Source organism: Gorilla gorilla, chromosome 5, assembly GCF_029281585.2.
Source record: "Gorilla gorilla gorilla isolate KB3781 chromosome 5, NHGRI_mGorGor1-v2.1_pri, whole genome shotgun sequence".
NCBI lineage: Eukaryota > Metazoa > Chordata > Mammalia > Primates > Hominidae > Gorilla > Gorilla gorilla.
In genome coordinates this window covers 149,422,504-149,437,254 of record NC_073229.2, presented here as the reverse complement: position 1 = coordinate 149,437,254, position 14,751 = coordinate 149,422,504, and the positions used below count along the sequence as shown (strand labels likewise).

Sequence of the window (14,751 nt, the reverse complement as noted above, 5' to 3'; positions counted from 1 at the left end):
AAAGAAACAGGGAGCCCTGGAAAGCAAAGGGGCAGCAAGGGAGTGGGCAAAGCCCCACACGCAGCCCCGTGGCGCTTACCCGATGGAGTGAGACCTGCAGCCCGGAAGCACAGGAGAGAAGAGCAGGAGCAGAGTTAGCAAACAGGAGGCAGAGAAACACTGCACTGCCCTTGGTGGTCCCCTTTCAAGGGCCCCAGAGCACAGACAGGGTAGCTTCATTTACCACTCTTGATTATACTGACTTTTTAATGTCTCTGACAAATCATTTTACCAACTCAGGTTTTGCTTCTGTTATTCCTATAAGTATATAACAATGATTGGACTGTAATAAAATGACATGCCTTCTCCAAACATTTTGTCCCCAGTGGATCAGTTTGAACAAATTAACTGAGAAGTTCCCAGAAGATGCCAATGTTATTAGAAAAATGATTCCAACCGCTTGGATTTCTTCTGAGTACTTTCCTAAGTATGACCTCATTTTAACTCCACAGGAAATATTTTGGTTAAGTGGGTATTAACAATGTTATTTTATGGATGGAGAAAGAGAGTGGGCAATTCCATGACAATCAGGTTAAAATCAGAATCTTACTTAGCTCAGAAAAATATAACTTATTTTTACAAAACATACAAATTAAATCTTAACATAAAACTTTTTTTTTCAGCTATTAAAAGGCCCAAATTCTAGGTTTTACAAAATCTGTAAATATTGATTTGGAGTTATTTTAAAGAAAAACTGAGAGGTACTGTTGTTCTTCCAAGGTATCTGAATTTTGCTGGTAATGTTTTTGAATACATTCAGAAATTTGTTACCAGAATGCACAAAAATGTTATAGTATAACTAATAAAAATGTAGACTAATATGACACTTTTAACCAAAAAGAAGTTTAAAATAAAAGGTCTGTGACCAAATTTTGACATATTCCCCATATTTACAAATTGGCACATTAGTTTTTGAACAAACAATCAAAGCTTACTATTTTTTCCCATTTAAGGTCTTGTATTAAATTAAGTTTAAACACTTCCAAAATGACTTTTATTTATATTACTTGTTTGGGCATAATTTAAAAGTAAAAATCTTTGTAAAACTTGTTGCTTTCACAAAGTATTATTCTCATTTATATACAAATGTTAGATATAGTTTGAGAGAAATATACACATAAAATATTATATAAATAAAGCTCTGAAATTTTCAAACTCTTCAAAATATTTCAGGATTGTATTTGATTATCTAGCAACACAGACTGTATTTTCCAATATTTTTAGCCATAGTTTATAATGAAAATGTTGTATCCTCTACATGGGGTAATAACAAATGGAAAGTTTGGAAGTCCTGGAAAATAGGCCATCCACTATACTAGACAAAGCCACACTGAAACAGGAGGAAAGGCAGTCAATACAACCTTGACATTGTACCCAATTAGTGTTTGAATATGAATGCCAACATATTGCCTATGTGAAACACAGTCTTCATTCTTCACTATTGGGAAGAACAATGAGCAGGGCCTTTATGAAATACAGTGGGCTCCTGTTAATGTACTCTCCCTAATTTCTACCATGTGGGGCCATCTTGTAACTGAGCTGGTCACTTAAAGATAAAAAAACTGCAATTTTTTGAGTGCATAATACATGTCAGGCTTTCTTCTGCTACTTTTATAATAGTCCAATGACATTGTTATTCTTATCTCCATTTTATTAGTGAAAACCCCAGGTACAGGTGAGCTAAGCTATGTCTGTCTTCCTCATAAACTGACCTTCTGAAGCCAAATTATCTGGAAGCTTGTTATAAATACAGATTCCTAGACTCCACCTCAGACTTACTGAGCACAACCTCTGAGAGGTGCAACCTAAGAATATGTATTCTAAACAAGCTTCAGAGGTGTTTGTAAGATCTCCTAAAGATGCAGAAGCACTATTCTAGTTAGCAGTGTCATGCTGGAGTTCCCAGGGTTCAAGTGAAAGATTTCAACACAGTATGAAGAGAACCAATTTTACAAACATGGGAAAATATGTTTTCTTGGGTATAACAGGTTATAGGGGGTTTCCTATTTTAAAGGATTATTTAATTAGTTTAGATAAATGTTATAATGCCGTTAAAATTATTACAAATTTTATTTGTAATAAAATTAGGGGTAACTAATAATCCAGAAGGTTTACCTGTTTATCACACCTGCTTCTGAAGAATTTCAATTACTTTTTATTATTGTGGCATTAGTAAAAATGAAGATAAAACAATGTACTCAGATTCATGCACATGTCCTTGTGAATGCCTAGTTGTTAAAATAGTGAATGAATATTGGGGACAGTCCAGCAATTTTTGAAGTAAATAAAATTTAATAATATAATTTATAAAGATGTATCTATAAGTGTAAAGTTAGGAAGATATTTGCCTCTCAGTGTCAAAGCTTTTCCTTCTTTTTTTTTTTTTTTTTGAGACAGAGTCTCACTCTATCGCCTAGGCTGGAGTGCAGTGGCGTGATCTGGGCTCACTGCAACCTCTGCCTCCTGGGTTCAAGTGATTCTCCTGCCTCAGCCTCCCCAGCAGCTGGGACTACAGGCATACACAACCATGCCTGGCTAATTTTTGTGTATATATATATATTTTTTTTAATGGAGACAGGGTCCCACCATGTTGGTCAGGCTGGTCTCGAACTCCTGACCTCAAGGGATCCACCTGCCTCAGTCTCCCAAAATGATGGGATTACAGGCATGAGCCACTGTGCCCAGCCCAAAGCTTTTTCTTTTTAATAAAAAAGTAACAGTTTAAGAGTCCAGTAAAATAAATATGCAGAGATTTTTTTTAAAAGAAGAAATGTAAAATGTGCTCGAAAAGTTTTTAAAGAATAGAGGGAAAAATGAAACTGATTTCTAAAGAAATATCCTCCAAGGCATATCAGCCAAATGCAAAATAAAACTATGACTGGTATTTAAATAAGCAAAAACTAAAAGAGTAATACCTCTATATAATATGGTATATAATATATTGTATATAATATGAAAAACTATGGGCAATACTACATTTTTTTTTCCTGGTGCCTCCAGTGAGAACTTTTGGTTCTCAAGTCAAAATCAACCTTGATGGTCACCCTTATTTTATGTAACAGTGAAATATTGAAAATAATGAAAATGTGCAAGGGTACTTATCTAAAAGTATTGCTATAGCTACGCACTGGGAGATAAATTCATTAAAAATGAAGGTGCAATAAATATTTAACATACTCACAAAATAGTTATAAAATGAAGAAAGAAAACTACCAGAAGTGTATATGTGTGGTACCTTTATGGAATAAAAGGATAAATATGTACCTATTTAACACAGAAAAAATATACTAGATGGATGTATACAAATATGCAATCTAGAATAGTTTATGGGAGCACATTCCACTAAATGCATATTTTAATTTATCATTTATATTACAGCTAGTAAGAATTTGCACATGCTGCATTCTTTTCAAATCTGCCTCACTACCCTGTATCTTCTATTTTTACCGGGTCGGGTCCTAGTAGAAACAGCAACTCTGGGACCAGGCCACCTAAGCCTGACCTTCAGGCAGAAAATGTCCCAGTGTGAAAATTTATCTTAGTCATCAATAATATCAGCCATATAACACTTTTTTATCCATTAAAATAAAAAAATACATATGTTGAGATGAGCAGCTAATAGCTAGTGCTCCCTTCAATTGGAAAGCCAAGGGCTTAGCGCCGTTCCCATGGTATTTTTCCACAGTACCTCATGTCTCCGAACTTCTTGCTGATGGCCGTTCCAACGTTGCTGAAAGCTGCAGTTGCCTTCTGCCCTGCGTGACTCAGGGTTTCATGTGTTTTCTTGTAGCTAGAAATAAAACAGAACAACACGGTTTTTATATCATGATCTCCCATAAACAATTCATCTTCCTTCTCACTCCTTACTTTGAAAATGTCCTTTCCTCAACAGATTTAGGAAGAAGATCCACAAAACCACTGTTTCCATTCATTGTCTGGGGATGATGGGTTGGCTGCTGTTCATCAGAAGGAAAGTCAGACCATTAAATCTGAATTTAGGAAGTATATACAGATACAAATACAAATACAGATCTGAATGTGCAGCTCTTTCATGACAAATAATGGAACTGCTCAGTGAGCAGAATGTTGTTCTTGAAGTGTATTAGTTCTAAAACAGACACTTGTCAATGACAGCTCTAGGCACCAAGGATGACACAGAAATTAGAGAATGCAGGTTTAGGTTTTGAAGGTACATCTAAGCTTATACTGTTAATTTGGGTAAAATAAGCCAGAAAAAGGCAAAACACAGCTAGTTATTTAGCTTACTTTTCTAGTATTTATAGCTGGGAATAATAAAAGCACATTATCTGTAGATAATATAGTGACTTTTTTTCAAAACAGTTTTAGGAATATATACTGTGAATATTTGTTGATAAGCCTATGTCATACCAGACTTGACTACTTGAGGGCAAGGAAGCCATTCATCTTTGTGTCCCTGGTCTCTGACAAAGGGATAAAGAAGAAACTCAATAAATAGTAGATGAATGAGTGGGTGATATCAAAAGGGACAACCTTTTGTGACTCTGAACTGGGAGTAGTGGCACTAGGAAAAGAAAGAGGTATGATGGATTACAGGGATAGAATGGACAGATTCAACAGGAGATGGTAAGTGATAAATAAGAGCAAGACCAAAGGTTGTCCTGAGGCTGTGAGCATCATGACAGGAAGGACAGTGATGCTACCTATAGGGATGAGAAATTTCTGAGTTGATTATGAAAGTGGGAAATAAAAGGTACATAACTTGAGGAATAATAGTAAATCAACAAAATTTTTATACACATTAAAAAAAACCCTCAAATCTTAAAATGCATGTGCTGTCTTCTTCTGATTTATGCTGCTCCCAGGTAAGTTCTCCCAAAACCCTGTTATACTTGCATGCATATGGTATCTGTAAGAAAACATTATACCCTATGAAATCAGCTACGTAGGAACTGCCCTTTTTCCTCTACCCCTTCCATCTCCCACAAGTCATCCAGTCCTAAGTATGATCTCAGGCTCTAGTGAATATTTTCAAATATGTGCCTTGGTCTTCCCTAGGACAGAAATAACTTTATTAATGTGGTATTCTTTTTGTGAGCAGAATGGAATCCGTCTATAATATTGTTAGCATTATGTTATTTATTAACACAATGTTTTTTTAGGAAGTATAAAAGACATACATTAACTAGATCATAAAACCAAATGTTCATTTACTAAACAGAAATTTCCTATCAAAAATGAAAAGACCAACCGGAATAAGGGTCAAGGAAGAATCTGGTGACTAGGGGGTAATTTGTGTCTCTGGAGAGGACTGTGTGAGGAGAACAAGGAATGTGGATGCCAGATGGCACTGGGTCAAACAGCAAATGAGACAAGATGAAAGAAATGAACAGCTTTTAGGAAGTTTGCTTAATTTCTTTTTTTCTCTGAAGGTCCAAAAGATGTCAGCTCATTCAAATTAAATTTTATTTTTACATTTTGCTACATGATTTTAGCTTTTAATTTTGGAAAAACATTTTTTGACTACATGAAACCATGGAATTTCAGGCAGTTTATACATGAAATCAAATATTATTATCAAGGAGACAGGCAGAAGATGGCAGATAGGAGACAGGGCTAATGTGCATCTTGCACTTGCTCAGACAGAATAGTGTGTGGAGACTCACATCATGAACTTTTGTTCCAAGAACCACCATAGGAACTTACCAGCAACACCGAAAGAATTCACAGATCCTTTGAAAGGAGTGGCACACCACTGCAAATTCTGAGAGACGGGTGAAAACCTGAGTTCCTAGAGTGCGAGAGGAGAAAACCTGCCTCTGAACCCACATCTCCACTAGGGAATCTGAAAATCCAGATCACAGGAGAAGGATTTAACCTAACTTAGAGCTGGAATGGATTTAGGGATCTGGGTGAAATATAATAGTAGCAGCAATGGGAAAAGCCTTATAGGCACTCCCAGTCTCTCTAGCTTGAGCCCAGGGAATGTATATAACTGTATCTCACAGAGTGCCTCCAGGAAGGCAGCCAGTGGAATTAGGGAGGGGTCATGGGGTGAAAGAAGCTTCCAACTGAATTTTATAATAATTGCCACTGGGCATGAACTTTCTTAAGCAGAATCTGGGGGGTGAGTGGAAACTGCTGCAGATATGAGCGCAGGAGCTACCAACACTGTGGGCAGACAGGTAGGGGCGAGGCCTGAAAGCTGTGCTTGCTTTCTCAGCAGGGAAGCCTATGGCCTGTGGCAGGTCTGAGTTCAGTGTGCACAGGCTGCCTGGATGGAAACTCGGCTCTATTAGCAGAGCACCGCAGGAGTGAGACTGGCCTCGCCAACTGCGTGGGAGCTGGGTGAGGCCTTTTGCTACCAGGTATCCCCCACTTCCTTGATAAACTATATGACACAGCAGAGGCAGCCATAATCCCCTTTGGAAGGTAACCTCATTGGCCTGAGAACCACACCCCCCAACCCCCACAGTGGCTGCAGCAAGCCCTACCCAAGAAGAGTCTGACCCGCCCAAGGAGAGTCTATCCCTGCCCCCACTTGATGGTATTTCTCTACCTGCCCTGGTAGCAGAACACAGAAGACATAAACTCTTGAGAGCTTTATGGACCCACCTATCGCCTGAGAAACCAGAATACCTCCCTTGGACAATTTAGTGCAAGCTTAAATCCCACTGTTACTACTGCAGCTGGTGCCTTCTTGAAAACACCACCTCCTGGCTGGAGGCAGACCAACTCAGGCCATTACTGCAACTCATGACAGAATAACCCTGATCCCAGGAAGAAGAAAAGAACAGCTAATACTGCTGCCTGTAACATCCTGGCTAACCAGAGGTCCTCAGTCTGTCCACATGACGACTTCACTGCTAGCATAACCAGCATCTGAGAAAGCCGGCACGTTAAACCCAAGGATTCTCAAAGAGTCTACTTCACTCCCCTGCCACCTCCACCAGAGCAAGTACTGGTATCCACAGCTGGGAGACCTGAAGACTGGTCATATCACAGGACTTTTTGCAGACATTTGCCAGCACCAGCCTGGAGCCTGGTAGTCCTGCTGGGTGGTTAGACTAAGAAGAGAAATAACAATCACTGCAGTCCAGCTCTCAGGATGTCCCATTTCTAAGGGAAGGGGGCGAGCACTACATCAAAGGATCACCCTATGGAACAAAAGAATGTGAACAGCAGGACTTGAGTTCCAAATCTTTCCAGTGGTGGGAAGTTTCTCATAGCAGAGACACAATTGCAGTGCTGGGCGCAGTAGGGAAAGTCTGCACCTCTACCCCAAACGGCAGGCAGCCCCTGTGATTGTGTAGGGCCTTAAAGAAGGGGTCCTTGTTTCCCCTGGCACTCTATTGCAGACACAGTTGGGCTTCCCCCAGAAGAATGGAGGCATCTATAGACAGCCTTTCTGGAATAATCCAGGGTGAGTGCAGCCCCACAGGAGGAACACACTCCAGATTCAAGCCTGCATGAGAGGCAAAGTCACAATTCCTCCCTACTTGGAACATCAACATTTCCACAGATGAAAAGAGGTGCCTGTCTTATCCGAATAGCCAGAACACTGGGACAGGAATAAGGCTGTGAGGTGAGTAGCTTTCCTGCTGACCTGGCAGGAGAGCTGAGGTAGCTCCCACTCTTCACCTTGGTAAAACCTCAGCACATCTAATTGAGAGCTCCTCCAGCCAACTTAATCAAGGCTGGGACCTCAGCCCACCATCGGGTATTACATCTACCCACCTGCCTTAGCCACAACCAGTGCCTAACCAGGGATACCTCTCCTAATGGTCTAAAGCCTGAATCGTCAACTCAGTAAACAAAACAGTGGGAAAAAAGTTAAATAAATAAATAAAGGGTACACCATGAGAGAACAAGATAAGCTTCAAGAGATACCTGCCATTCCAACTCCATAAGAGGCAGTGAACTCACCCACACACCAAGAATGTAACAACTACAAACAGCATAAGGGAAAGCCAGCACACAAAAAAACTTTCTGTAACTAAGGATCTCATAGTGAGTCTTCAACCCTTCAAGCACCAAAAATTAAATTAGGTTAAAATAAACATTAAAGTCTAATCCTTAAGAGGGAAAAAATAAATTTAAGTTTAAAAACAATTTAAGCAAAAATAAATTCAAGAACAATTTTAAGAAATAGTCTACCCAAATGAGAAGAAACCAGAAAAGTAATTCTAGTAATATAACAAACCAGGGTTCTATAACACCCATGAAAGGTCACACTAACTCCCTAGGAATGGATCCAAACCAAGAAGAAATCTCTGAATTGCCAGATAAAGAATTCAGAATTGTGCTACTCAAGGAGATACAAGAGAAAGGTAAGTTGGCTGAAAACTAACTAAAAGAAACTTAAAAAAAATACAGAACATCAATAAAAAGTTTTCCAGAGAAATATATATCATAAGGAAAAAACAATCAACTTCTGGAAATGAAAGACTTGCTTAGGAAAATAAAAAATGCGGTGGAAAGTTTCAACAATAGACTAGAACAAGTAGAAAAAAACTTCAGAGGTCAAAGACAAGGCTTTCAAATTAACACAATCCAACAAAGACAAAGAAAAAAAATGAACAAAGTCTCCTTCAAGAAATTTGGGATTATGTTAAATGGCCAAACCTAAGAATAATTGCTGTTTCTGAGGAAGAAGAAAAATTTTAGTTTGGAAAACTTATTTGAAGAAATAATTGGGGAAGACTTCCCTGGCCTTGCCAGAGATCTAGATAATGAAATACGAGAAGCTCAAAGAACTCCTGTGAAATTATTCACCAAAAGATCATCACATAGGCACACAGTCATCAGGTTATCTAAAATCAAGACAAAGAAAAGAATCTTAAGAGCAGTGAGGCAAAAGCATCAGGTAACCTATTAAGGAAAACCTATCAGATTAACAGCTGGTTTATCAGCAGAAATCTTACAAGCCAGAAGGGATTAGGGTCCCATCGTTAGCCTCCTTAAACAAAATAATTGGCAGACAATTAGCCAAGAATTTTGTATCCAGCAAAACTAAGTTTCATAAATGAAAGAGAGAGAAAGTCTTTTGCAGACAAACAAATGCTGAGAGAAATTGCCACTACCAAGCCAGCCTGACAAGAAATGCTCAAGGGAGTTCTAAATCTTGAAACAAAACCTTGAAATACACCAAAATAGAACTTCCTCAAAGCGTAAATCTCACAGGACCTATAAAACAAGAACAAAATGAAACAAAACAAAACAGTATTTAGGCAACAACTAGCATAATGAATAGAACAGTACCTCACATCTCAATACTAACTTTGAAAGTAAATGGCCTAAATGCTCCACTTAAAAGACACAGGATGGCAAAATGGATTAAAAACCACCAACCAAGTATCTGCTGTCTTCAAGAGACTCACGTAACACATAAGGAATCACATCAACTTAAGGTGAGGAGGTGGAAAAAGATATTCCACACAAATGGAAACTAAAAGTGAGCAGGAGTAGCTATTCTTATATCAAACAAAACAGACTTTAAAGCAACAACACTAAAAAAAGACCAAGAGGGACATTATGTAATGATGAAAGGATTAGTCCAATAAGAAAATATCACAATCCTAAATACATATGCACCGAATACTGGAGCTCCAAAATTCATAAAACAATTACTACCAGACCTGAGAAATGAGATAGATGGCAATGCAATAGTAGTGGGGGACTTCAATACTACAATGACAGCACTAGACATGTCATCAAGATGGAAAATCAACAATGAAACAATGGACTTAAACTATACACTAGAACTAATGGACTTAACATATATTTACAGAACATTCTACCAAACAATTGCAGTATACATTCTTTTCATCAGCACATGAAACATTCTCTAAGATAGACCATATGATAGGCCACAAAACAAGTCTCAATACATTTAAGAAAACCAAATTCATATCAAGTATCCTGACTCCAAAAGGAAGCCTTAAAACTATACAAATATGTAGATATTAAATAATCTGCTCTTGAATAATCTTTGGTCAACAATGAAATCAAGATGGAAATTAAAAAATTCTTTGAACTGAATGATAATAGTGAGACAACTTATCAAAACCTCTGGGATACAACAAAAGCAGTGCTAAGAGGAAATTTCATAGCATTAAATGACTACATCAAAAAGTCTGAAAGACCCCAAATAGACAACCTAATGTCACATCTCGAGGAACTAGAGAAACAGAAGCAAACCAAACCCAAACCCAGCAGAAGAAAAAAAAAATAACAAAGATCAGAGTAGAACTAAATGAAACTGACAAAAAAAAAGATATAAAAGTTAAATGAAACAAAAAGCTGGTTCTTCAAAAAGATAAACAAAATTGATAGACCATTAGCAAGATTAACCAAGAAAACAAGAGAGAGAATCCAAAGAAGCTCAATTAGAAATGAAATGGGAGATATCACAACTGATACCACAGAAATACAAACATTCAAGGCTACTACAAATACCTTCATGCACACAAACTAGAAAATCTAGAGGAGATGGATAAGTTCCTGGAAATATATCAATACAATCCTCCTAGATGAAATCAGGAAGAAATAGAAACTCTGAACAGACCAATAATATGTAGTGAGATTGAAACAGTAATAAAAAAATTGACAATAAAAAAAACGTCCAGGGCCATATACATTCACAGCTAATTCTATCAGACATTTAAAGAAGAATTGGTACCAATCCTACTGGAACTATTCCAAAAGACAGAGAAAGAGGAAATCCTCCCAGATCATTCTATGAAGCTGGTATCACCAAATGTAATGCCAAAACCGGGAAAGGACATAACAAGAAAAGAAAACATATCCCTGATGAACATAGATACAAAAATCCTCAACAAAATACTAGCTAACTGAATCCAACAGCATATCAAAAATATAATCCACCATGATCAAGTGGATTTCATACCAGGGACTCAGGGATGCTTTAACATATGCAAGTCAATAAATGTGATACATTACATAAACATAATTAAAAACAAAAATCATACGATCATCTCAATAGACACAGAAAAGTTATTTGACAAAATATAGCATCCCTTTCTGATTAAAGATCTCTGCATAATCAGCATAGAAGGGACATATTTCAAGATAATAAAATCCATCTATGACAAACCCACAGCCAGCCTCATACTAAATGGGAGAAAAGTTGAAAGCATTCCCTCAAGAACTGGAACAAGATAAGGATGCCCACTTTCACCACTTCTATTCAATATAGTACAGGAAGTCTTAGCCAGAGCAATCAGACAAGAAAAAGAAATAAAAGCCATCTAAATTGGAAAAGAGGAAGTCAAACTGTTGCTGTTCACTGATGACATGCATACCTAGAAACCCTGCATACCTAGAAAACCCTAAAAACTCATCCAAAAAGCTACTAGATCTGATGAATGAATTCAGTAAAGTTTCAGGATACAAAATCAATGTACACAAATCAGTAGCACTGCTGTACACCAACAGTGACCAAACTGAGAATCAGATAAGGAATTCAATCCCTTTTACGATAGCTGCAAAAAATAAAAAATAAAATACTTAGGAATATACTTAACCAAGTAGGTGAAAGATACCTGCAAGGAAAATAGCAAAACACTGCTGAAAGAAACCAAAGATAACACAAACAAATGAAAACTCATGCTCATGAATGGGTAGAATCAGTATTGTAAAAATGACCATACTGCCAATAGCAATCTACAGATTCAATGCAATTCCCATCAAAATATCATTATCACTCTTCACTGAACTAGAAAAAACAATCCTAAAATTCACATAGAACCCCCAAAAAAGCCCACATAGCCAAAACAATACTAAGCAAAAAGAACAAATCTGGAGGTATCACATTACCAGACTTCAAACTATACTACAAGGCTGTGGTTACCAAAATAGCATGGTACTGGTATAAAAATAGGCACGTAGAACAATGGAAGAGAAAAGAGAATCCAGAAATGAAGCCAATACTTACAGTAAACTGATCTTTGGCAAAGCAAACAAAAACATAAAGTGGGGAAAGGACACCCTATTCAACAAATGGCGCTGGGATAATTGGAAAGTCACATGTAGAAGAATGAAACTGGATCCTCATCTCTCACCTTACACAAAAATCAACTCAAGATGAATCTGAGACTTAAATCTAAGACCTGAAACTATAAAAATTCTAGAAGATAACATCAGAAAAACTCTTCTAGACCTTGGCTTAGGCAAAGAGTTCATGACCAAGAACACAAAAGCAAATGCAACATAAATAAATATATGGGACCTAATTAAACTAAAAAGCTTCTGCACAGCAGAAGAAATAATCAGCAAACAGACAAACCAGAGTAGGAGAAAATCTTTGCAAACTATGCATCTGACAAACGACTAATATCCAGAACCTACAAGAAACTCAAAACTCAAACAAATCAGCAAGAACAAAACAACCCCATCAAAAAGTGGGTAAAGGACATTGATATGGTTTGCCTGTGTCCCCACCCAAATCTCATCTTGAATTGTAGCTCCCATAAGTTCTACGTGTTGTGGGAGGGACCTAGTGGGAGATAATTGAATCATGGGGATGGTTTCCCACATACTATTTTTGTGGTAGTAAATAAGTCTCATGAGATCTGATGGTTTTATAAGGGGTTCCCCTATTGCTTGGCTCTCATTCTCTCTTTCCTGCTGCCATGTAAGATGTGCCTTCTACCTTCTGCCATAATTGTGAGGCATTCCCAGCCATGTGGAACTGTGAATCCATTAAACCTTTTTCTTTATAAATTACCCAATCTTGGGTATGTCTTTATCAGCAGCATGATAACAGACTAATACAGACATGAATAGACAATTCTCAAAAGCAGATATACAAATGGCCAACAAACATGAAAAAATGCCCCACATCACTAATTATCAGAGAAATGCAAGTTAAAACTACAATGAAATACCACCTTACTCCTGCAAAAATGACCATAATTTAAAAATAAAAAAAAAAATAGACATTGGCGTTGATGTGGTGAAAAGTGAATACTTTTACACTGCTGGTGGGTATGTAAACTACAACCACTACAGAAAACAGTATGAAGATTCCTTAAAGAACTAAAAGCATAACTACTATTCAATCCAGCAATCCCACTATTGGGATTTCCCCCAAAGGGAAAGAAGTCATCATATGAAAAAGACACTTACACATGCATATTTATAGCAGCACAATTTGCAATTGCAAAAATATGGAACCAGCTTACATGCCCATCAACTGATAGTGGATAAAGAAAATGTGATATATATATATATATATAAAATATAACTGTGGTAGGAAGTCCAAATTTTTCTTTATTTATTTGTAAAAAGTCCTCTTGTTTTTAAGGCCAAAACTACTACATTTAAATCTTGCTTTTAAATCTTGCTTTCTGAGTCTAGTTAATATATATTCATACATACCATGGAATACTACTCAGCCATAAAAGAGAATGAAATAATGACATTTGCAGCAATCTGGATGGAGTTGGAGACCATTATTCTAAGGGAAGTAACTCAGGAATGGAAAACCAAACATTGTATGTTCTCATTTCTAAGTGGGAACTAAGCTGTGAGGATGCAAAGGCATAAGAACGATATAATGGACTTTGGGGACTCGGGGGGAAGGGTTCGAGGGGGGTGAGGGATAAAAGACTACACCTTGGGTACAATGTACACTGCTTGGGTGATGGGTGCATCAAAATCTCAGAAATCACCCCCGAAAAACTTATCCATGTAACCAAAAGCCACCTGTTTCCCAAAAACTATTGAAATAAAATTTAAAAAGATAAAAAATTATTATCTAAATTGTCATTAGTGATAAGACAGTTAAAAATACTAAAAATGTTAAAGACTAGAAATAAAAACACCAATCATCATTAGAAGATTTTAGTGAGGTGTGATCTTGAAATGTCATGTGCTAAGAATTCTTCAGAAGAAGCCTGCTACTAAATAGTTTTCCAAAGCAGTGTCTTGAACACTTGGATTAACTAGACTCAGAAAGCAAGATGTAAATGTAGTAGTTTTGGCCTTAAGAACAAAATGACTTATTTACAAATAAATAAAGAAAAATCTGGACTTCCTACCACAGTTATATTTTTAGGATGCTGACGAAGGTTTCAGTAAGTAGTAACTGGGTAATGAAATCAGATCTGTGAAAAGGGCATTAAAAATGGAGTTCAAGGCTGGGCGTCGTGGCTCACGCCTGCAATCTCAGCACTTTGGGAGGCTGAGGAGGGTGGATCACCTGAGGTCAGGAGTTAGAGATCAGCCTGGCAAACATGGTGAAACCCTGTCTCTACTAAAAAAGCAAAACAAAACAAAACAAAACAAAATCAGGGCTGGGTGGCACATGCCTGTGATCCCAGCAACTCGGGAGGCTGAGGCAGGAGAATTGCTTGAACCCAGGAGGCAGAGGCTGCAGTGAGCTGAAATTGCGCCATAAATAAATAAATAAATAAATAAATAAATAAATAAAGGAGTTGGAAGTGAGGAAAGTACAGTATTATATGCTGATGAAACATTATTACACCATGGACTGTGATTCAGAATTAGGCTCAATCCAGGACTCTACTGACATCATAATTCTGAAAAACATCAAGAAAAACTTTCCTGTGCAAAAACTTATGTGTTTTGGTAAGAAAATAGAACAATCTATTGAATGCCCAAAATACGAGAATAGCATCATCTTTAACCTTTCTGTTTCTTTCATTCTCCAAATCAAATTCATCAGGAAAGCCCTGTTGGTTCATTTCA

At 37.3% G+C, this 14,751-nt stretch overlaps 1 protein-coding gene across 14 annotated transcripts in view; it reads right to left on the bottom strand.

Moving 5' to 3' along the window:
* Positions 1 to 14,751, bottom strand: part of TPD52L1 (TPD52 like 1) — a 109,496-nt gene that overhangs the window by 11,250 nt on the left and 83,495 nt on the right. For 9 of the 14 annotated variants that reach the window (XM_004044630.5, XM_004044631.5, XM_004044632.5 and 6 more), the window contains exon 4: positions 3,728 to 3,829. In XM_004044630.5, the coding sequence (XP_004044678.1) occupies positions 3,728 to 3,829 (102 nt within the window). Of the gene's footprint in view, positions 1 to 79; positions 95 to 3,727; positions 3,830 to 14,751 lie in introns of all 14 variants that reach the window. The other 5 variants (XM_004044633.5, XM_063707834.1, XM_019029741.4 and 2 more) reach the window with 1 other exon arrangement.